At 39.6% G+C, this 24,169-nt stretch overlaps 1 protein-coding gene across 1 annotated transcript in view; it reads left to right on the top strand.

Annotated features, from left to right (window-relative positions):
* LOC103476350 (glutamate receptor 4-like) overlaps positions 1-24,169 on the top strand; it is a 100,882-nt gene that overhangs the window by 21,477 nt on the left and 55,236 nt on the right. The window contains exons 3-4 of the mRNA XM_017308529.1: positions 14,492-14,731; positions 22,216-22,400. Of these exons, the coding sequence (XP_017164018.1) occupies positions 14,492-14,731; positions 22,216-22,400 (425 nt within the window). The remainder of the gene's footprint in view (positions 1-14,491; positions 14,732-22,215; positions 22,401-24,169) is intronic.

The raw sequence follows: 24,169 nt of genomic DNA, 5'->3' as shown, positions 1-24,169 counted from the left end.
CCAGGCTTTATTTCACTTCCTGTAGATGATCTAGGCTTTAGATCACTTCTTGTCTCTGCTGAAGTATTTTTGACGTGATTTACGCTGTTTTCCTGCCAACAGTCCAAATAGCAGCCAGTCCTCAGACTGCTGACGTTTCCAGGGCCTTTGGTAGAAAATCAGGCCCACAGCATCACAGAACCTCCTCTCTACTACACAGTGTTTTCCTTCCTTTCCATCTGGAGGTTTTATGGCTGGAAAGCTGCATGTATCTGCCCAAAGCACATCAGGTCCAGTGGAGTTTACCTGACTTTTATTGGAAATTAATCAATTAGTTTTTTGGGGTTTTATTTTTTGACCACTTTCCAACATATCAATACAGATTGTGAGTTATTTATAAATTAATTAATACCATGGTGAAAATKACTTAGTATGGCAGGCTCTATGAACCCAAATTATTGCTGTTAATGTTTGTGTTTTCTCAGTGCGGTGGGTTCACTGACCATAAAAAGACAGGATTTTCAGTTTCGAGTGTGCTGGTAGCCTGTCGGACTGAAACAGATCGTTGACCCGGTCCATTTCTCATCTTTAGGGCTYAGTCCTTCAAAGCTTATTATTATTAAAATACATTTTATTCCTCTTTGTTCTCATTCATTGTGGTTCTGGTTCCCTTTGGACCCATTTTCTCCTGTAAACCAGGACAGATTCTGATGAAGCCASTGTGTAATTGGTTAGAGCCAGGTATTTCAGAAGTCGGCTTGTGATTGACTGCGATTTTCATGGCAAAATGAGAAACAACAAACTGGGTCTGGGATATTTACTGGATGAGGTTTAATGATAATGGTTAGAGATGTGCCCACTGCATGGCTGCCAGCAGGATCTCTGGACCCGGCAGGATGGGAACACTGGGAATATTGGGAGAACTGGGAGTACTGGAAACACTGGGAGGACTGGGGAACCCTCWGTCTGTGGGTGTTCCCAGTTCTCCCAGCATTCTGATGGAGTTTGCCACTGGTGTAGCTTTTTTCTCCAGTGTTCGATTCTCTTCTGCAAACACCACTTACTGTGAATCCTTACACACACCCACTCAGGATCCCAGAGGAGCCTCTCGATGCTCCCAGTTGGTTCCCAACGCGAGACTCCATGTTTCAGCCCGACTCTCTGCTCATTCACCCACCCGTCTGGTTCCAGGTTGGGTTCAATGGTGGCGCGTCTCCAGGCGCCATCACTCAGTCAGTACTTCTCCTTCTTCTGCTGCTGTTTCCTTCAGTGTCTTAAAGGAAATGTTTTCATGTTTTGACTCTAAAGTGTTTCTGAATCATGTTGGTTTCATGGATTTCATTGTCAGGATTTAGTTCATAGAAACTGAATTTGTACTGGGCAAAATTTTCACGTCGTTCAGTTTTTTTGTTTTTAAATTAATTTCTGAATCCAGTTTATTTTAGTTGATGTGAACTTCATGTAGCAGATCGTTGCTTTTTATTGGTTTATAAGGGGATAAATTGTCTGCAGATCCATAAAGCCTAAACAATTTATTTATAATTTATTTATAAATGTACGTGTTTATCTACAAATGTTTTTATCCATAACTGTTTATCCATTTATTTACTTATACATACATTTTATTATATATTTATCTAGTTATATTTATTTAAGAATGTATGTATTTATGTATAAATTAATTTATCCACAAATTTATATATTTATCGACATATGGATACATTTTTATATTATTTATAAATTAATTTAATGTGTAACTGAATGCAGAGGACCGTATTCTCATATTGTTCTTGAACTGTTTGTTTCTTTTGGCTAAAGCTGAAACACAAACRGTAAACGAAGGCATCTTTTGTTTGGCGCCCTGCAGCGGGGGGCACCCAGGCTGCGGTTGCCACGGAAATGACAACCTTGTCCCTGGCCTGGTTTGACCTTGTCGTTTTGTAGCATAGCTTGCTGTTAGCGGTAACAGCAGATCTGCTTCTCCTCCATCAGGAGTTCCTCCGAGCGTTTCCTGGGAACCCGGCCGGATTCTCACCTTTAGGTTGTAAATATCCCGTCGCCCCTCCCCGACGTCTTTCTGTGCCAGGGAACTCTAAACATCGCATGCCCTTTGATATCTTCTGCCTGTCTGAGCTTCTGAGACGCTTTCAGCTGTTTCTAAAAATATCCGGGATSTCTGCAGCGTTCGGTGCAGCSGTGCGGCCGGGAACGCCGCCTCCACCGCTTCAGTCTCGTTTGGATCTGGCTTTGACCYGTCGGCGAGTTTTGATGAGTTCTGACTGGTTAGTAACCCAGACGACCAGCCGGGAAAACATCAACATCTCAACACTTTATCAACTTCCAGCAGGTTTTCTCAGTGCCTGATGTTTGAAACGTCTGTTCCGGTTCCGGTAGAAACTTCTTCATTTTGTTGCTTTCCTCACAAGAACCTGGTTTTAAATTTTTCCCCCCAAAAATTATAACAAAACTAATGAAGCTTATTAATATAATTATTTTTTGAAACTATAGAAACATTGATATCTGCTCCATAAATCAGGATTTTCCCTCAGAAAAACTAGCTTAGCCTGTTAGCTGAAGATAACGTAAACAACCTATAGTTCGCTGTTTCTGTTTTTGACAGGAAGTTATGTGTAACTGRAAGAAACTACYGACGATACTTAAACACCAACTCTGGAGACAAACACAAAAACATGCAACTACAATAAACATCAGTTTTTTCTTCAAGTCTTAAAGCTGGTCACATTTAAAAGTAAAATAAATAACTAGGAATTAGACCTAAAAGGGAAATGATGAGTCAGCAGATTTGTAAGCTGAATTAAAAATTCTCAGGTAAAAATTTAAGTATKTATTTGGTTAAGTATTCTTGTTTTCCTGGTTTGATGCAGAGCAGATGGAAAGAACCGCAGCAGCTGAAGATGGAACAGATGTGGCAGTTTTGGTTCTGCAGATGCGGTTCTAATGGGTCTGCCGGTTCTTATCAGCAGTTAAAACAGTCATGAAGGGAACAAATTGTGGAAAATTCACATTTTGCATGTTTTTGTGCTTCCATCTGAGTTTTTACTTCTTTAGAAAAAACACACCAAGCACTTAAAAAAGCGTTTTTTTGGCAGTAAGTTAATATTTTTTTGTGTCTGGAAAATGAGCTGTTCAAAAATCTGTAGAATGCTGAGTCACACTGCACCGTTACCTAGCAACCCCAGCAAAGTTCCGCCTGTTATCTAGCAACCCAAGCTAAGCACCTGCACATTTGGTCAGCTGGTTTTTCCACTGTTGAGTTGGGGGGCGTGGCCAGCAGCAGGATTTAAAGTGACACAGGCCCTAAAGGAGCTAAAAATAAGAACTGAGCAGACAGAGATCTCGCCTAAGAACGATTTTGTGTAAAAAAAAATAGAAACATGTTTTTCTAATCTGTTCAAGAACCCGTAATATGTCACCTTTAATATCAGACAGGAAGTAAAGAGCTTGTTTTTTGTTTTTTTCAGAATAAATAATGACTTGATGTCACGAAGGCTGATTTTTCTCTCTGTATTTGCTGGTGGGGGATGGGCGGTGCTAGCTTGCAAGCTAATGGTTTCTGACTCAGAGAGCACAGTGTAGGCCGGAGGCAGAGCTGCACCACGAGGCCGGGTCAGGTGGCTGCTGGTCTGTTGTTGGCCCCGGGCCCCAGCAGAGCCCCCTCCCTGACGGTCAGGGGAACAAACTGAGCAGAGCGCTGGACGCCTCGCTCGCTAACCAAGCCACTCAATCTGAGGACAGCAGGCCGTTTTCAGCCGACACTGTCAGAACCGTTCACCCTCAGAGCCGGACCCAACCGGACCGGACCGGTCATCCACCCAGAGCAGCAGCCAGAGACAGGAGTGATCATGGTGGCCTGGAGGGGAATCATCACTCACTCTGGGTCTGGGAGGAGACTGACAGGACGATGAATCGGGTCAGGACGCAGAGGGACACGACACAAACACAACATCTACCAAGCATTTCTGTCTCGTTTCTACAAATATCTGATTTCACTCAAAATAAAATAACCTGTAATCTGACATGTTTCCTTGAACAGGTTAGCAAAGCATACAGAACATGTTTCTACAGTTTTTTAGACAGAATTTTTCTTAGATAATGAGATTTCAGTCTGCTCAGTTCTTCTTTCAGAATCAGCTGCTCTAGGACTTCTGTCACTTTAAATCTAAATAAGCTGCTGGACACGCCCCCAACTCACCGTTTAGACCCACATGTCAAAATGGCTACAAAGAGATATGCAAGTATACAACCGTACATCTTTGAACWGCCCTAGTGGAGCCTCCTGCACCATCAATAAGAATCCAGCAAGAGGTTTCCCGATGGTGAGTCAATAACAGCAACGTATACAACGGTAAAACCAGCTGAACAAATATACTGGAGTTCAGCTTAGGTTGCTAGGTAACAGAGAGGAACTCTGCTGGGGTTGCTAAGTAATGGGACAGGGTGGAATATGAGTTAACAATCCAGATGTATTTTAACGGCTCATTTTCCAGACACCAAAGAGACATTAGCTTCTTGCAGAAAAACAGCTGGGTTGTTTTTTTTGTTTTTTTTTAAAGTGATCTCATTTTTAGAAACAATAGAAACCCAAATGGAAAAACAAAAATATTTCAAATGTAAATTTTAACATTTAAATTTACATTTTGACATTTAAAACAAAAAAGTGTCAAGCACTTTTTTAAAATGAGAACATATTAGTTCTCATTAGGCAGATTATTTGATTTATAATACAGGAAAAATATTATGCCAAAAGTGAAATAATCTGCCAGGATTTACTGACTTAAAACTTAAAGTTACTTTTCTGTTAGTTTTGTTTTATTTTAGGTGAACTAAGATGTTTGCATTGGAAATTAAACTGAAAATATTTGGTAAGATTTAGATTTTTGGCAGTGCAGCATCTCAGCACTGTCTAAACACTCTGGTCCAAACGACCAGAACTGCCTGCTGATCTTCTGCTTCTGGATCTCTGGTTCTGTCTGGGAGCCGCTGAGCCGTTTAGAGAGTTCTGGTTCGGATTTTATGATCCGGTTCTTTATGGTTCTGGCCTCCAGCTGGGTGTTGGCATCAGCCGGAYTGAACGCAGAGACGCAGCCGTTTATAAAGCTGATGGCTGTAGAAAACAGGACGAGTTACTGCTGGAGCAGAACCTCAGGCAACTGGAACCAGAACAATAAATCTCAAACCGGTCCTGAGCAGAAACTGTTGTCCCACTTCCAGAAATGTCTCATCGTCTTCAGGAACGTCAGGCTCATTTTCTGGGTTCAAAGGACGGAAACATTGAAATTAAGTAAAATTTTAATTAACGCTTTGAGAACTGGGTCCAAAAGTCTTCATACGGGCTCAAAGTCCARATTTGTCCTGCCTGCATGTTCAAGATCAAACTGATGTTTAATAACTTGAGGAAATACAAGAACCTGCTGGTTTATGTAATATTTTGCGTGAAAATTCCTGTTGTTTAAAACTGTTTCTTCTTCACATATCGCCATAAAACTTCCAATATCAGAAAAAGTATCTAGATTTGTGACGAGTTTCTTTTTAAATTAAAAGTCCCTGGAGGATCTGAAAAGTCATCAAATAAAGCGACAAAGTGCTGAACTTCCTCTGCTCAGTTGGCCACGCCCCTCAGTATACCTTGGCTCCGCCTACTTTTGTTAATTTGTTTTTGTCAGTTATGCTATCACCTGGGTGTTAGTTTGTGTCTCACCTAGAAATCTGCCTCTGGGTTTGTACTGAAAGTTTYAAGAAGTCCTCATTAAGCACACATCTCAGTCTACTGAGGATCTTTGGAAAGGGGAGGAACTTAGAGAGCAGCTCTGTTAGCTCAGTTCTAATATTTCTGGTTGAATTATTGTGTGTTTGCACCRTTATTCCCTCTGGTTCTGGATGCTGTTCCACTTGAAGCACTCTATATCGCTCACATTTTTACTTTTGGACATTTGTTATGATCCGCAACCATGACAACGAGAACCAAAGAGCAGAGAGAGAAGGAGGAAGTTCAATCCATCTCTTCCATCCATYATCTCCCCTACTCCAGTGTCTGTCTAAAACACATGTTTTATATTGAGCTGAGGCTGAACTGTAAGCATGTTAGCATGAGACTGTCGCACARCTACAGTCTTCAATCAGAGGCCTGCACAGAATTGTTGGAATACTGACTGCTACTGGATCATCCAGTAACGACATCTAATTTGGCATTGTGCTAAATAAGGACGAGTTTTCCTCTTGCTTCATGAACTATTATTATTATTATGAATAGTGATAATAGAAGTCTGGGTCTGACTGTGCGACAGGTCCAGATCCAGAATTTGAAAATGGCCACGGCTGTACAGCATCTGTTTGGTGACACATTTGATGTCTTCATGAGGAAAACGACGCATCGGCATCGCCAAGTCACCTGCAGCGCAGCATCTGTCAAAACGCTGCAGTCAGGGAGCCGCGCCGCAGCTTATTGGTTTTACTGCTGACATGTTTCCACCTGGGATTCACGCAAGTCCCHGTGTGTGTGTGTGTGTGTGTGGGGGGGGGGAGGGGGGAGGGCAACCAGATCTGTGTGAGAGAGAGCTGGAGGCAATTCTGCTGAAAAAGCAGCAAATATGGAGACAAGAAGATGATTGGAAGTTAATTTATGGGAGGAACAGAAGCAGAAGAGTTTCTTCACATTTTGTCACATAATAATAAACTTCAGAGTTTTTAGTTAAGGTTTTATGTAAGTTTAATGTGACGTAGACAGTAAATAATTCATAGTTTCCAGCTGGAAGAATAAAGCCAGAAGAAGTCATGTTCTGATGCTTAGTTTCACGTTTCTGCTGGAATCTGATTTTTTGTTTTGTTTAATTTTATTACAGTAGAATGAATAACCAAGTTCTACAGCGCTAACTAACTTAGCACTTTAGAATTTGCCTGGGAAAGATKAATTTACTGGAAGCTAAGTGCGCTAATCATTTTCAGAGTTAGCAAAAATGCTAAAGCGCTACGCTACAAATTAACTCCGCTATTAGCATGTTAACGGAAGTGTGCCAACCGCTGTCCAAATGAAACACAGTGTTAGCTACGTTTGTTCATTCCATCAAATCTTAACAGGTTTGTATTTAAATAACTTGTCTTTTTATTCTTTTCACCAAAGGAAAAAGTTTAATTGTACCTGAAGATAATTTGGTGTCTTAACAGCTAATCTGAAGCTTCATCCTGGAGATGACTCAGCGTTTAGATCCCAAATTATCATTCCCTACAGGTGACTGTAAAAGCTTTTTATTTGACTGATCTCTGTCTGCGTTCCCTCCTGGTTCCTCATGTTTTATGGATGCTAAGTGATAAAGCATTAAAAGGAGTTTAGTTCACTCACCCCTCAGTGGCGCCACTTAAAATATTCACACTCAGAAGCATTCGGTGCTCTCTGCTGAATCCCCTGAGGACATCTGCTGGTGAACCTCGTTTGAAGCTTTTTGTTGTTGTTTTTAAGAGTCAGAGTAGATTTTATTCACCTGTTGTCACGAGAGTGAAAGCCGTAGAGTTACTGACCTGCTTCAGCGCCGCTGCGGCTGAGTTACAGCCATGCTGCTGCTGCTGCTGCGTTTACGGATTCCTGCACAGCGGGATCATAAAGTTAAAGTCTGCAGGCTGAATTATCCTCCTAGTCAAATCCTTCAGGTCCAAGCACTGCCAAGATCTAAACAAAAATCTGGAAAATTGATGCAAATGTTTGCAGCTCAGTTTGAACCGTCAAATTACAATAAAACAGAAAAATTTAGCTCTTTAAAATTTAGGTATTTAAATGTCCAYGTTCAGCTGCATTGGTGAAAGCTGACAGCGCTAAATACGACACCAACACTGYATTAGCAGAAGCTAATGCTAAAGCGGTACACCAACATGTCATTTAGAGGAAGCTAATACTAAAGCGCTACACCAACATGTTATTTAATAGAAGCTAATGCTAAAGCGCTACACCAACATGTTATTTAATAGAAGCTAACGCTAAAGCGCTACACTACACTACCACTATATYGTGGTAAATAGTTTTAAGGAGTTTCTTCCTTTCAGGCTCAGATCACATCAGGATGAATTTCTCCTCTCATCCTTCCAGCGTTCAGCCTCAGGACTCTGATCTTTGTGACAGGCTGCTGGAGAACAGGATCAGGAGTGGAGCATCATTCCTTCCTCCTGGGGCATGATGGGATACCAAGTGAAGCAGACAGAATGCGGCGCTGTGCTGTGTGACGACAGCAAGCATGATGTGACGTCTCTCTGTCCCTCCTGCTGCACGTTTGTGGGTTTCCTGCGCACAAATGCTCACGTGCTGCAACTTCCACCCGACTGCACAGAAGCACAGGGCATGAGAGCCTTATTCACTCTGATACACACACACACACACACACACACACACACACTGGGGAATGAGAGGAGGCAGCAGAGTGCTGTAAGGTGGCAGGTTTAACGGTGTGGCTGCAAGAAGCAGGCGTGTTTCTGTCAAACATGCTTATGAGACGCTTAATGCTGAATCTCTCTGATTTCCTCATACGTGTTTATGATCCTCTGCTGCAGGAAAGTAGAGCTGCTCTTATAGTCTGTTTCTCAGATTTAATTTGATGGTGATGGATTTTCTGCACATTGTGAAAATGTTGCACAGCCGCTCTGATCTCATGCTGCGTTTCCTCCAAGATGGCCGACGTCGTTGTCTTCATCAGCAGACCTGCTCCGTTTCTGGAGACGTTTCCTCAGACTTTGACTGATTCATGGAAAATGATTCAACATTATCCAACATACTGGAGACCGCTGACTGAAGCAGTAGCTGCGCTAACGCTAAAGCGATACACTTTATCACTAACCCACAAACGGCTTCAGATTGTTCAATTAATTAGTCAAGTTTATTTGTGCAGCTACAAGGCAGTTCAAAGTGCTTTAAAAACACAAAAATAAAAAAACTACATTCACCAAGTGAGAAACAGAATTCRGGAATTTCATCAAAATCATTTATACACATCAAATTATTTCATAACTAAAACAGTAACTTTAAAAAATGTTGCCATCAGTTTTACCATTCATGATTTGTATTCAGGGGCCGAACAAAATCATTTCAAGGGCCACAAATGGCCCCCGGGCCACACTTTGACCACCCCTTGTTTATCACCTTAAATCACAGAGAAATAAAATGTAATTTTCAGTTTTAATGTGAGATAATTTAGCTGGAAGGAGTCGGTGAACGTCAGCAGATTTAATTCAGTCCCAGCTGAACTTTGACCCTGAATTTACTCTGAATCGTGCGGAGACCTTACCGACCGTCAGCAGAACTGGCGCCGGCCATTCTGTGCAGCTCGGCTCGATAAATGGATCCAGCATGGCCGTGTGGGCGGGGGCTTGCAGCGGGGGCGGGGCTTCTGCTGTGTTAGTGTGCCGCTCATCGACCTGCTACAGCGGCGCGCTGACCTGGATGTGCAGCGGAGTGTGAGGCCGTTTCAGGGTCACCGCTGAGTGAGCCGAGCAGGATCACTGCGGCTACCTGAGGGGCCAAACGCTGGGCCTGGGGGCCAAGAATGACACGCTGCAACTCCTACAAGGGCCACAAAGTTATCAGTATTCTAATAATAAGGAGGCCTGTAGCAATAATCAATAAATCAATTCACATAGTAAATTAAAACAAACTATAATTTCCATTTTCATGATTTATAATTTTTCTTCTACTAAAAACTGAGTGATACAAGTTTTTATTGTGGTGGTCTGAATTTAGACGGTTTTATTTATTTTTGCTTGATAAGTAAACAAACAAATCACAGATTATTGTGATGAAATAAAATCAGTCAGATCTGCGACAGATGAAAAATAATAATGTATTTTCTGTATTTTTGTGTCTTCTTAGTTTGCTGAAATGATTCCTCGAGTGATTCGAGTACCTCGATTATTAAAATTCCTCGAGGAAAATTGACCTGCCTCGAAGCTTCGTTAATTTATGTTTTATCATTTAGCGCACCGTGTTTCAGCCGGAACATTATTTGCGTTGCGCGGAGCTCTGACTTCCGCCTCTGAGTTGTTGACGGAAGCTACGTGTTAGCGGCATAACGTCCAATCTTCAAGTTCGGCCCGCGGGGATTTTACTGATTGGTGATAATTCCGGGTTTTCATCGTTTTTGTGGGACCAATAAACATCCTTAAAATGATGCCGGGAGTTCGGCAGCCTTTCTGCTCCGGAGCTGCTGGTTGAACGGCGGGAAGAAGCTGAGGAGGATTTATACAGGTGAGCGGAGAGACTGAACACGGCGGGCGGCTGAGGGTTGATGCTTACACGGTAAGAGCAGCTTTACGGACGAACCGCACAATAAACTTATATCATCCCGGTCTGAACAAACGGGAGGCGGAACATGGCTGGTAGATGAGCTTCTGAACGGAGGAGCCGTAAATATCCCATATTGCCCCCCGGTCTACAAAAAARTAACTGGTAGTGAAGCTCAAATGTGGAAAAAATAGAHTGATGTTGATATCCGATAGTAACACTGGTGTTATGGAAGATTTACCAATATTTTATTTCATAATTGTTTTTATCCGATTACTCGATTAATCGTAAAAAAAATCTATAGATTACTCGATTACTAAAATAATCGTTTACAACAGCCCTACTTCTTAGCGACAACAGTTTTATTTTTTGGGTGTGTCTATGTCTGCATTACCATTAAATTAAAATCAGAAACCTGGATCAATACTTTGTTACATTTTCCATTTTAAGATTTTAATTGTATTTTGAAAAAAAAAAGTCACCAAAGTTGATTCTAAATGCGAATCTGCATCAAACTTTCTGAACCAGCAAACCAACTTTAATCTGCTCTTTAACTGTGATCAGAGCAGCCAAAAATCATACAGAGGGCCACAAAGGGCCCCGCGCCACAGTTTGGACACCCCTGCTTTAGGTAAATCTGACCTTAATTTTTCCACCGTTGCAGCTTACAACACTCAAACACAAAATTTAAGACATTTATAAGAACCTGTCAAATTGAAGGAGAAAAATGTATAACTTTTTAAAAAATGTTCAACAAAAATATCTGAAAAGTGTGGAATGCATTTATATTCATCTGGAATGAGTCAGAACTCTGTAGATCCAGATCTGGCTGCAGTTTCTCTGGGTTTTATCTGAAACGTGTGAACATCCGGAGCATTTTTTCCCGTTCTTCATTAATCGTCAGGTTTTTAAGTCATGTTTGGAATTAGGCCTTTGACTAGGCCATTCTAACACATGACTGATGCCAGGTTTCTTCCATCCACATCACATCAACTCTTAAACACTCCTCTGTCCCACAGCATGATGCTGCCATCACTTTGTTTTTGCAGATTTTTATTTTTATTTCTCGTTTTCTTTCTCTTTGTGTTTCTGTCACATAAAATCTTTAAAATATTGAAACACTTTTCTCTGTCAGTGAAGCTTTGAAATACGAAATTAGAACAATATTCGTCCAGATTTGTCTCTTTATGCTGCAGTTTTGTTGGGAGTTTTGAGTCTAGATATTTATTTTTCAGAGTCACAGCGTCTGATCCAAAATGGTAAAAAAAAAAAAAAAAAAAGATTTAAACCAGAATCAGTGAGCTGGAAAATCCCGAATAGGCGCAGAGAGCTGCTGATGAGTCTGATTCATAACTCAGCAGTAAATCAATGGCTGATATGAATTATTGATCAGTGAACACAACATGGCCACATCTAGCTGCCAATTTCTAGACCCAACATCTAACCAGGGGTAAACACATCATGGACAGATACTCTGACTTTTAAAATGTTTCTCATCTCTTTTATTCAATATTCAGTCTTTATTACATTAGATTAGCATTAATGCTAACAGCAGACATTCTGGTTTTAGTTCCAGGAGTTTTTAGTTTGTTCCTTTAGTGGTTTTCATCTGATAAAATGAGATGAGAACAGGAGAAAGTTTCAACGTTTCATTAGAAGATTTAAGAGAGATGATGCTTCCCTAAATCCAGACCTTAGTAATGGAGCACAGAGAGAGAGCATGTGGACTGTCGGAGTTGGGGGGGGGATCAAAGTGCGGGTCGGGGGCCGTTAGTGGCCCTTGAAGTTATTTTTTTTGGCCCCTGATTACAAGTAAAGAATGGTAAAAGCAATTTAAAAATATTTAAATATTTGTTTTTCTTTTAATAATGCAACAACCCAAAGCCATTTTATGTTCTGGGTTTTTAATTTTATACAGATTTCGTAAAGATCTTGTTTATTGTTGAGCAGATAAAATCTTTTTATGGATTTTGTGGCTCTTCTGCTGTTTAAATTTGACAGTTTTCATTGAACATTTCTGTTTTATGTGATAAAAACAATTTTTGCTAAGAAATAAATTAGGAATTAGTTTAGATTATTAATATGTTACATTACCAATAAATACTAAATGTTTCTGTTGTAACAGGCAAATCAGAACAGTTGGAGGGAGAGAAAATTCATTAAAATAAAGATGTAAAAATGTGCTTATTTCTATTTATTTAATCTRCTCAACAATAATAAACACTTTTATGAAATCTACTTAAAATTWAAGACCCAGAACATAAAAATGACTTTGGACTTTCACATTATTAAAAGAAAAACAAACATTTTCAAAAGCACCTCTGGGTCATCAGTTGTTTTTTCTATTCTTGACTTTTATTCCAGGGCCCAACAAAATAATTTGAAGGGCCAGTAATGACCCCCAGGCCTCCCTTTGATCACCCCTGACATAAAACATAAAAAGTCTGATTTTTTTTGCTTTTTTTTTTTGTTGTATTTCTTGAATTTCTGAGTTGTGTTAAAGTTTATATTGGGTGTTTCTGAAGCGGTTCTTCTTCTCTGGAGTTAATATTTGTTGTTTTCTTGGAGCCGCAGTTTAAATATTCTGAGATGAAAACGGTTGTTTGCTGCTAGAGGGTTTATCTGGCCACYGCCTGCGTTWGCTGCGTGTCGAACAGAAGAGGAAATGTTTGTTTGTCTCAGAGACATCTTGAGCTCTTCCTCTTTTCTCTTTCTGCTCAGACTGGCAGCGGCRGCTCATTATCTCCTTCCTGTTGTCGTTCCGCGCAGTGAGAAGAAGAAGAAGAAGAAAGGAGGCCATTAGCGCCGTGCCGCGCCGCTCTGTAATGAGAGCTGCTGTTGACTTTATGCTAATCAAAGTTTCTGTTTAACTCAAAGCATGGCCAAAGGAAACGGTTTGTTTCTGTTCATGTCAGCACAGAGGAAATGTTTGATCAGAACGAGCCCCAACCATCAGCCTCCACCGCCGTGCTCCAGCTAACCGCTCTCTTAGCTTTTAGTCTAGCATGTATCCTCTATGCTAACAGCATCGTTCATTCCTCTGGTATAAAAAATAAGGGTTTTAAAAGTCACTTTCTCCGGATTTTTACACAAAATTATCAAATTCCTGATTTTTTTTGTGTGTGAATCTTTCTGAAAAAAAGTCAAAAACATCAAATTTAAGTGATGCTAACTTTGACCTGCAGGGGGCAGTGTTTGTTCCTTCTATTGTTCTGCTGCCTCAGCCTTTCTTGATTTCAAGTTATGGCTTGTGACTCCAACCTGACAGATTTTGTTTTTTCCTCATTTTTTTCTTCTGTATGAAGAAATTTAATGAGAAAAAAAAAATCTTACCAAATATTTCTAAATTATCGACACAAAATCTGAGATTTTCATCACAAAAAATCACAAAAACAATTTGTGGAAATCCTGGAGGGACTGAAAAGTTTTTCATAAGAGCTGCTGAACAGAATATTGATGGAAATGTTGCAGATTATTTCCTTTGTAAACAGCCTGTGGCCATAATAAATGTGAATCACGAAATCTATTTCATTTTTTGTTTCTACTTGTTAAATAAACAAACTAATCACAGAATATTTTAATCAACTAAAAGCAGTGTGATTTCTGCAACTCTTTCTTGCAGGTTTGACAGATTWAAAAAAAGCTAAAGTTTTCATTTTTTGTATTTTTTGTGTATTTTTAGCAACAGGGACAGTTCACGTCTCTTGTTTTATATGCATTTCTGCATTTTAGTAAAAACCGCTGGAGGTTTTTACTAATGAGTTTATGAGTTTGTTATCATGATAGGTCCTGTTTCAGCAGGATGCATTAGTTTGTTTTCAGTGAATAATTTTTTTATATTTWTAAAAACATTCTCAGATTTTTTCTCATGTTATAAGTGAAATAATATGCTTATGGAATTACAACTTTTTCATAAATATTAAGACATAACTGACTTAAACTCATTTCTTTCTGAAAAGTTACTTTTAAGCTTGTTTTGTTTCGAGTGAACTGAGATATTTGTAGTGAAATCTGGATAAAAATATCTGGTACGATTTTGTGTTTTTACAGTGCATGAGTCTCAGCGAAAGATTAAATCCAGCAGCTTCGGTTTGTTGTCATAAATTCTGCTCATTTTACGTTGGATTTCATTTTAAAGCTAATTTTTCTGAATCTCTGTTCCAGCCCTGCTCCCAGGCTGGTGACCTTTGACCTCTGCAYGCTGCTGACTGCCTAATGTTGTGTGTTTGTCCGCAGTTTGCTCGCAGTATTCCCGCGGTGTCTTCGCCATCTTCGGCCTGTACGACAAGCGGTCGGTGCACACACTGACGTCGTTCTGCAGCGCGCTGCACATCTCCCTCATCACGCCCAGCTTCCCCACCGAGGGCGAGAGCCAGTTCGCCCTGCAGCTGCGGCCGTCCATCCGCCGYGCGCTGCTCTCCCTGCTCGACCACTACGACTGGAAGAAGTTTGTCTTCCTGTACGACACGGACCGAGGTGAGATGGCCGCTTCTGGAAACACGTTCCTGTTTTCCAACGGGAAGCAAACGCAGCATGAGTCAGTTGGTCTGTTCCAGCGATTAGTCTGGTCCCAAACATCCAGCGTGATGCTTTTATGCTTTAAATGAATGAGAATGAATCTTTCACTCTGCTTTTAGAAAAGCATCAATAAGGAGCTTATTATGTCTTATAGGACGGGTGTCGATATTAAATATGTATAAGTAATTGAACGTGAGGTTTAAACRCGATTATGTGGGAATAACTGAAGAGTTTAAACTGGTGGAAATCATAAGTTGTTWTATTTTCCAACTGCTTCTKTTTGAACAAATTGTATAAAACTGCATGTCAATCCATATGATTATTCATTTTTTTTCTTTCTGTTTTTAGTTTGTGTCTGAAATTAATTAAATAAATAAACGTGCAGCTCTAAATGCACTGCTTACCGTTTGCACTATAATTATAATAATAACGGTATAGCTCATTTGTTTTGGTGGTTTTTCTAATCAAAATCATTAAACCACTGATAAAATTTACATATAAAAGAAAAAGATTAAGAAAAACTAAAACAGACTGGAAACATGAATTGTAATTTGACTGAGGTGCAGTAAAGGAGAAGGAGTTAGAAATACCGCCACCTGTAGGTGGGAGTTAAAATCGCGTAAACCCGATTTCGTTTTTGAACATTTCTGCTGAAATCTTGCAATAGTCTTGCGTTAGTGTGAAAAAATATGGGGATCTGTTGATTTTACGTAAATTTCCACAATCATGGAATCATAAATTAATAATTCTGATCATTTTAATGATTAATAATAATAATAATAATAATAATAATAATAATAATAATAATAATAATAATAACAGCTTTCATTGATGATGTTTCTGTTTTCATTTCCAATCATCAAACTCATTTGAAGATCAGAGTAAAAACAAACAGGCATTTTTTAAAAGACTATTCAAAAGTAATCGCTCCCTGAATCAACGCGTTTAGGTTTGGTTGGCGTCGCTGTGTTGGTCTGATCTGCTACTCAACCGTTTTGAGACGGCTGAACAGCTTGCGCAAGGCCTTTGACTAGGCCCCACCAAAACCTTCTTTCTGGTTTTTGCCTCTCAGAGTTGAACTTTAATGTTTTTAAATGCAGATAAATCTCGGTGTCAGGATGTTTTATCTGTTCTTTTCTGGTTTTCTGGTTTAATATCAAAGTGAAACCTCCGGAAAGCGTTTCTCGGTTCACACTTCTCTCCCTGCTGCCGGTTTGTTCGGATTCAGCGCACCGTGTCACATTTCCATTACAGCCAGAGCGGCGGTGGCGCCTGGCGGGCCGCTGCCTCCATCTCTGAGCTGATTGGCTGACGGGGCTGTGGTGCCGACCCAATCTGCTCAGAAAACCCATTCCTGCCTCTGCGTCTCTTATCTGGGGGTCACGCATGCTTGACTGGGTAAAAAGCTTCTCTCTTCTCTCCGCTCAACAAAAGCCGCAGGAATCTGATCAAGTGTTCTGCAGAAATCCAACATGGCTTCCTGTTGGAGGCGGCGCCGCCTGGCAGAACGACGCAGCGGGACTTTAACGCAGATTCATCAGAAACTTTACAGTAACGACGCAAAGGCAGGAGAAGCAAAACGCAGCCAGAGCTGATCTAGATAATCCAGAAACAGTTTGCTGCGCTGAGAGCCATGGAGCAGCCCCACATGATTAGATATTTTATAATATAATATACAGGAAACAGGAAGTCTGAGGAGAGAAGAAATGTTTACTGAAGATGGACGGTGGAGGATTATAGAGCCACACTGAGAAGAAATATAAAACTATCAGAACAGAATCAAAATATGAGAATAAAGCTAGTAAGATGAGAATAAAGTGATGACGTTTAAAAAAAAGTTATATAATTATCAAAATAAAGTTGAACTATGGGAATAAAGTCAATATTGTGAGAATAGTCATAAAATTATAAGATAAAAGTCACGATTGGATTTCACATTATTTCAACTTTACTTTTGTAGTTTTATTATTTTTATTTTCTTCCGTTATAAATCAATGTTCTATTAATCCAGTAAAATCAGATTTTGATTTCATGCTATGAACTGAATCATGGGAAGACTGCTGACAAAGATTACAGATCAAGGAAGGTTTGGTGGAAGGAAAAACTGTGATTGCAAAAATGCGAATTCCATTGAGAGTGTTGTGAAGTGTGTCACTTAGGAAGAGAAGCCGTCCAGACCTATATCTATTAAAGCTGTTTTATTTCTTTTCCTGATCTGAATAATTATAAGAAAATGACAGATTAGAGGAAATAAAGTGTRAATAATCCAGATTAGAGCGGAGAGCTCAACTCAACCTTCTGCACAATCAAACATTTTAATTCTTCATGCTCTTTTGCTTCAGTTTTGTTGCCGGTTTTTCTGCRTTGTGCCGAACCAGAGTTTTTCTCCTGATAAATGATTCTAAGACATTTAGAYGTGTCTGATTCTCTGGAGTCTCTGTGGAAACTGGACAAAACGTTCTGAGAGGAAGGAAAAAATKAAACATGCRRCTTGTAAAAGAAGGAAAACGCAGGAAGCAAAGAATTATGGGAAATTTAAAAACAGATTTTACTGTAAAACTAAACAGACAGAAAGAAAATAGGCAGAGGTCAGAGGTCATTTATCCTGGAGTCATTSAAATTCAGAAGTTCTTTATTGATCCCAAATGAAATTAAATGCTGATGTAACTCATTAACTCAAAGTCTTGTTGTCTGTTCCTTATAAATATGAATAAATGCTTAAATCCTCCAGTGGAGGCATCGCTCACTAAATAATTAGTTTCGCTAACACTAAAACGTTACAYCWACACAGCATTTAGCAGAAGCTAATGCTAWCTCSCTAACTTCAATTCAAATGATCTCTGTTCTTAAATGACTACAACCGTCTATCACCAGTTGAATATATTTTAATATTGGTTTTATATGTTTTACGTTTTATTTTACTCCTGCCTTATTTGTGCTTAACAATTGCAGCAGTTGTTAATTTAATAGGTTATTACATTTTTTTTTTTAATTTTGCACATCTTTTCTGTCACTTGATGATTCATGTTGCCACATTCATGCCATTAAATGAAATGGTGAAGCTTATTGTCCTGTTACTTCATAACGTTTTGTGTCAGGTAATAATCTGCATGTAGGAATAATATTTATCTGAAAGTTTTGGCAGCTTAAACTTTACTTTGAGGAATTAAAGCCAGTACTTCTGAGATGACTGAACGTTATTAGCTTGTTCTGGTTTTCTCTGTGAGAAAAGAAACCAAACCACCAGAAAGACCCAGAAATGAATAAGCTAACAGATTAAATGCCTGAAATCCCAGCAGCTGCAGCTGCAGCAGCAGCAGCTCTGTTTGTGGCTTGGTGACGAGGCTTCATGTCCCATTGCGCGGCGCTCAGCCTGTCCGGCATAAAGAGGCCGGACAGGAAGTGAAGCGCAGCCTGGACTGGGCCGGCTGATTACCAGCTGATGAATGTGTGGCTGGAGGCTGCAGGAGGAACAGCAGCCGGCTGCAATCAGCATCAACCCGGCTCTGCCTGGGTGTTGGCCCATTGAGGCTATCGCTAATGCTAGCCCGGGCCGAGCAACTGCTGCTGCAACATGTGGGGAGAGAGAGAACATGTTGTCCTCCTGCTTCTTTTTTCTGGTCAGCGTGGAGCCTTCATCACTGTATGGCAAGCTCATTTATCATATAACACCTGAGCGGAGAAGTCAGGAATATTTGTTTTAAAGGGGCAGTATCATGTGTTTTCTAGGCACATAGTGCCACCTTATAGCATAACCAAGTCACCATGCCAACTTTCCACATTATAAAAATGCTGTATATCAAATATGACTTAAAAGAAATTTTACTTCCTAATTTAACGCCTGGAAATTGGGCTCTTTAAAYACTTCTGCTCTTTCTGAAGCTCCGCCCTTTTTTAATGCTTTTACCAGCGTTGCTCTGAGCAGCAGCTCCTATAATGAGCTCAGCAGTTCCATCAGGTGCTAATTACTGCTGGCTAGTGTAAAGGGGCTGAGTGGGGGAGGAGCTGCGCCTCAAAGGCGGAGCCAGGTCCAGCCAGCTGAATGGTTGCCATGGAGATTAAAGAATTTCATAAACACGCATGAAAGAGTCAAAGCAACACTCCAGGAAGTGACATGATGATGATGGAAAGATTTTAAAAAACAGTGCCACACCGTGATTTTTCTTCCACCAAACTTCACTGTTATAAATTTTTTGGGTCTTGTTCAGTGAGAGCAGATAGAGGCCAGGGTTCTTCAGTTTATTCCTGATATTCTTCATCAAAAGTCTGTAATTTGAGGTTTTTCTGAGGCTCTCAGTTTAATATTTTGACTCCTCTAACAGAAGTATTGATTTTATTAAACTCTGTGAAGGTTTATAGATTGATGTTTGGTTTTTCTCATCCTGAGTTGCTCCTTGTTTGATAATCCAGAAACTTTTCTGCGTTGCTGAATCAGCTGATATTTGCTGCTCTCTAAATGCTGACAGGTTTCTGCTGCTTTCTTTGCTTCCTGCCTTCAGTTTCTGATTAATYTAACACTTTGACACGTCRTGTAATTTATAGATCTATTTGTTTTTCTTAGTTAATGTAGATTTAATGGTACCAGATMCTGGGTGAATTTCATGTCAAAGGTCTAATTATAATATATTTATTGAGCTGAATGTTTGAGTTTTTGATTTGTCAGACGGTTAAATCTGGTTTTCTGACTGTCTGTTGTGACGACGGCTCATACTGTTGTTCAGTGATTACATGCAGACTCATTTGTTAGAAACATCTTTAATTTTTACAGTTTTTACTGTTTCTGGGCTCAAACTGACATTCATRTCCATTCCTCTCATTATTCAACATGTTTTCCTGTTCAGTCTCGTCTTTATGTCTCATTTTTCTTTTCATTCCTGGTTTTTAGTCCTGTAATGTTTTTGTTTTCTTTCACTTTTTTTCTTTCTCTTATTTAATCTTTTTATATTTCTGCTACTTGTTTCAGTTTTTGTTCCATTTCCTCTTCTCATCCTCTCATCCCAATTTTTTTCCTTCAGTTTTCTTCTTAATGTCTCCACCTCACATTATTAGGGTTTTTTTTTCATTCTGCCTGTTTTCGTTTTTCCTTCATTTTCCCCCTTTTTCCATTTCTTTCCTTTTTTTTTATTTTTGATCTTTCATCTTTTCTCCCTTGTTCTCTGACTTCCTTCCATTCGCTGCTGACTTTCCTAAAGATGTATCTCAATAAATAAAGAAGGAAATCAATCAGAAATTTAAAACTGAGACTCTAATATAGATTTATTTCACTATAATTTGGCCATTTATCTTGCTAGTTTTGATAATTCTGGTTTACAAGTAATAGAAACCTAATAAACATTCTGAACTTCAGACCAAATATTCCTGATGTTTCCTGGTTTAGATCAGAAACTTTGAATTTAAACCAGGATTGATGGAGAATTATGTTGATGTTGGTTAGCATGCTAATGTTAGCATCAGTAAGCTAACATTCTGAAACATACATTTACTGTATTTCAGTTTTAGGYAACTTTAGCATGCTGACGCTAACTTTAGCATGCTGGTGCTAACACTAGCATGCTAACCAGGTTCATTAGTTCTTATTTTAATTATTTATATTTCATAAATCTGTTGTATAATTATTTTTATTGATRATGGATTTTGAATGTGCAGCAGAGAGCAAGCAGCAATGTTTCTATCTTTAGCTTGCTGCTCTTTAGCTTCAGCTTGTTGCTTTCTGGTCATTAAATATTAACCAACTTCATTTATTTTTTTCTATTTTGCTAGAATTAATCAAAGGTAAAATAAAAAAATAACAATTATCTGGAAACYGGCTGTTTTAAATAAATCAGATATGTATAAGTTTTATTTATATACAGTTTAATTTCATTTATTTGGTAGAGACAATGCACATAAGTTGGCATTTCTGAAGTTGCATAATAATTATCCAAAATGCTGTTTTTCATCTCTTATATCTGGACAACGCTTAATTTGTCTTGCTAGAAACAAAYAAAATGACTTAACTACACAAATTTTGTCAATAAATACAACAAAATCAATAAATACCAAATAATGAAATAAAGCTGCAGTTTTTCTCTCCACCGCTACATAAAATAACCAACAAACACTGATTATTTTCCCTTTTATCATGTCTTTAAGAATTTATAAAATATTACAGCTGCTAAAAATACTAAATTATTATGCATGAAAATGTYCCAAAAAAATCCCTCAGTGAGACTTAAAACAATTTTTTCTTGTTTTCAGCACAAAACCTCATTAATCTTCCCTTTCAACTGGAAACACTTCGCTCCCATCTGGGGGCTCGGCTGTAAAAAAGCCAAAATGCCACGAACCGCTTCCTCTCTGCAGGGACAAGTGTGTGTCTCTGTGTGAGTGTGAGTGTGCGTGCGTCTTGGCACCAGCAGCCCTCTAATGGGCAGTGAAGGGCCGAGGAGGGATGGAGGTGTGCAGGCAGCCAGGTTGCCAGAGCGCAGGTTAAGCCACTAATTGGGAGCAAAGGGAGCCGGGTTGCCAGATTGTGATGGCCACCAGGAGGGGCCGTTTAAGGGGGACATCTGTTCCTGCTGGAGGACGGCCGCCCTCGTGGCCGCCGTCATGGCCGCCCTGCACCCGGATCTGCCTTCGATCTGGAAACGCTTCAGTTTGTTTTGGCTCCTTGAGGACGTCGAGATTCAACCCTGCAGTTCTAAACTTAGTTTCAGGTTCTGCTCAGAGCTGTTTGCTTCAGATCAGAGAGCGGATCCAGAGACGAGTCTGAAAATAATACGGAGCCCAAACATGAGATTAAGAGAGAAATATCCTGACTGTTGTTCAGCAGCATTAAAAAGCACCAACAGACTCTGGAATATTTAAAATAAACTTTAACACACATTTAAGGGAGTAGAAAATTCATCCAGATTATTAAGAATATTAAATGATGGCAATAGAACCGACTTCAATAGTCTGGGAAAATATTAGCTTTTMGAAAATCCCAGAAGTAGAAAATCATTGTAAAACTAAATTTATTACAAGAACATTTTCTGTTTTAAATCTTAAACAGTTTCTCTAATAATAACTTCTAAATAAGAGGATGAATATAAACGGCTACTTACAGAATAAAGATAGCAACTTTATTTAAAATGAAACTTTAAAAAGCAAAGAAAACGAGCGGGAAAATTGTATTTGGGAAAGCTAAACACGCTAAACGTTTTCACAGTTAGCTGAAGTGCTAAAGGAAGAATTAGCTCTGCTATTAGKGCATTAGCCGATTAGCAGAAGACACAGTTACCGTTTTAGTTTTTTCTTTTTGTGAAAAACTGTCAAACACTGAAGTCTTTACTGTGATGAACTAAACTAAAACCAGATCGATCAGTGGAATATCGATCGATAATCAGAGGGCGTTGTGAAGCGTATCGGAGCCTGACTGTCTCCATCCTCTGTGTGTGCGTGTGTATGTGTGTGTGTTTCAGGGTACGCCATCCTGCAGGCCATCATGGAGAAAGCCGGACTGGACGACTGGCAGGTCAGCGCCATCTGTGTGGAAAACTTCAACGACGCCAACTACCGCCGCCTGCTGGAGGACCTGGAGCGCCGCGAGGAGAAGAAGTTCGTCATCGACCTGGAGGCTGAGAGGCTGCAGAACATGCTGGAGCAGGTGATTGATCGATCAATCAATAAATCATAAAGCATGTTTCAGCAACACGGCAGTTTGTGAGAACATAAAAGCATCTTAAACACATCATACAGTCAACAGCTGGGAAAACTAATAATAGGTGTCACGTGTTGTTGAGTTCTATCGTTAAAGTGATCGATACAGATCAAATATCATGATCAATGTTTCAGTTATTATTTTTCAAAGGAATCTAAACATGTGGAGGTTTTAGCCTGGATTTAAAGCTGCAGGCTGGAACTTTTATTAAAAATATGTTTGTGAAACTGTCCCCATGTCGTGACAGTTTGTAATAAGAGATGATCTGTGAAAAAGTTGACCTCTGCCTTCTCTGAGCTGTGAAGATTCTGCTGCAGCAATTAATGCGACTAAAGATAAACGCATGCATGAGTTTCTCACTCGTTCTAACCCTGAGATGCTCTTCAGGTGGTGGAAGGCCGACTTTGTAACCGTCTCTATGTGACTCTGAAGGTTCAGAGTTCAGCTGGTTTTTACCCGCTGGCTGCAGTTCTCAGATTGCAGTGTTGCCTTCAGCTCTGCAGGGATTTAATGCGTCATCATGCCAACATCTTCAAAGAGTGTTTCCCTCCCAGTCAGGCGGTACTGGGAGGACGCTGTACCTGCTAATTAGACCAGTTTGAACCTGGGAAACGTCTGTTTTCATCTCCAGTGATGGTCGCTGGCAGCAGCTCACTCAGAATCCGCTCCTCCCTCCTCTTCGTCCTGCTCCTCTTCATCTCTCTGAGGGCCGACTGCTTCTGCTGCCGACTCTCAGCCTAATCTGAAGTTTATTTATTTACATTTTTACCAATTATGTTAAAACTAGAGCTGTAACGTTTTGCTGTTTATTTGTGTAGCTGAACTCTCTCACTTCCATCAGTGAGTTGTTGATGAACGCTAAATGCTATTAGCATAACAAACTTTTCATCCAAGGGATTTTATTTATTGATAAAAATGTCCCGGTTTTGTAGAAACATAAAAGCTATAAATGGCTGTTCAAAATGAGACTTCATCTTTTTTTAAATTGACTGAAGATGAATACATGAACTAAAAACTGGAATAAACATAAAAAAATGTGYTTGTTTTTCATTCTGCTGATTTTTATTTTTATTACATAGAATAGAATTTCATATATTTTTTTTCATTCATAATTTTCTTTAGCTTTGAACCGGATTCTGTTTAAAACTGGAAGGATTTTATTAAAGACTTTTTTTGTTTTCAGTGCAGGTCTGTGACATGTTCCATGCAGTGAAAAAAATATTTCATTGGTTGGAGGAAAATAATCTACTGCGTTTATAATTCCTGCAGCTTTCTTCTAAAGCACATCATTGGGTTTTATGTTTGATTTATTAGAGATTTTATGTTGCCCAAAAGCAACTTTTCAATAAAATGCTGTTTCCTATATGTAAACAATGAGTTAAATTATCTTTTAGCAGCAGGAAYATTATTCACATTATGTCCCCATAACCAATATTACCGCATGTTTTCCTGCTTCAGTTTTCATCAGCTTTAAAAYGCAGCCTGGATGCAGATGAGCGAGGTGAAAGGTTGACGGTTCAGTTTCYGAGGCAGAGCTCCTGATCCGGTTAATGACGAAGCTGCTGAGTCACTGCGGGATGTGGGTCAGCTTCCGGCGCCTTGTTAGCGTGGAGTCAGGTTCAGAGAGCAGTCAACAGGAAACGCATCACCACTGTGGTCCGGCCGAAGATCAGGACTGGAAACCAGACAGATAAAGTCTGTTTAATCCAGGGGTG

This window comes from Poecilia reticulata, linkage group LG14 (genome assembly GCF_000633615.1).
Source record: "Poecilia reticulata strain Guanapo linkage group LG14, Guppy_female_1.0+MT, whole genome shotgun sequence".
Classification (NCBI taxonomy): Eukaryota; Metazoa; Chordata; class Actinopteri; order Cyprinodontiformes; family Poeciliidae; genus Poecilia; species Poecilia reticulata.
The sequence above is the reverse complement of the archived record's forward strand: the minus strand, read 5'-3'. Positions and strand labels throughout refer to the sequence as shown.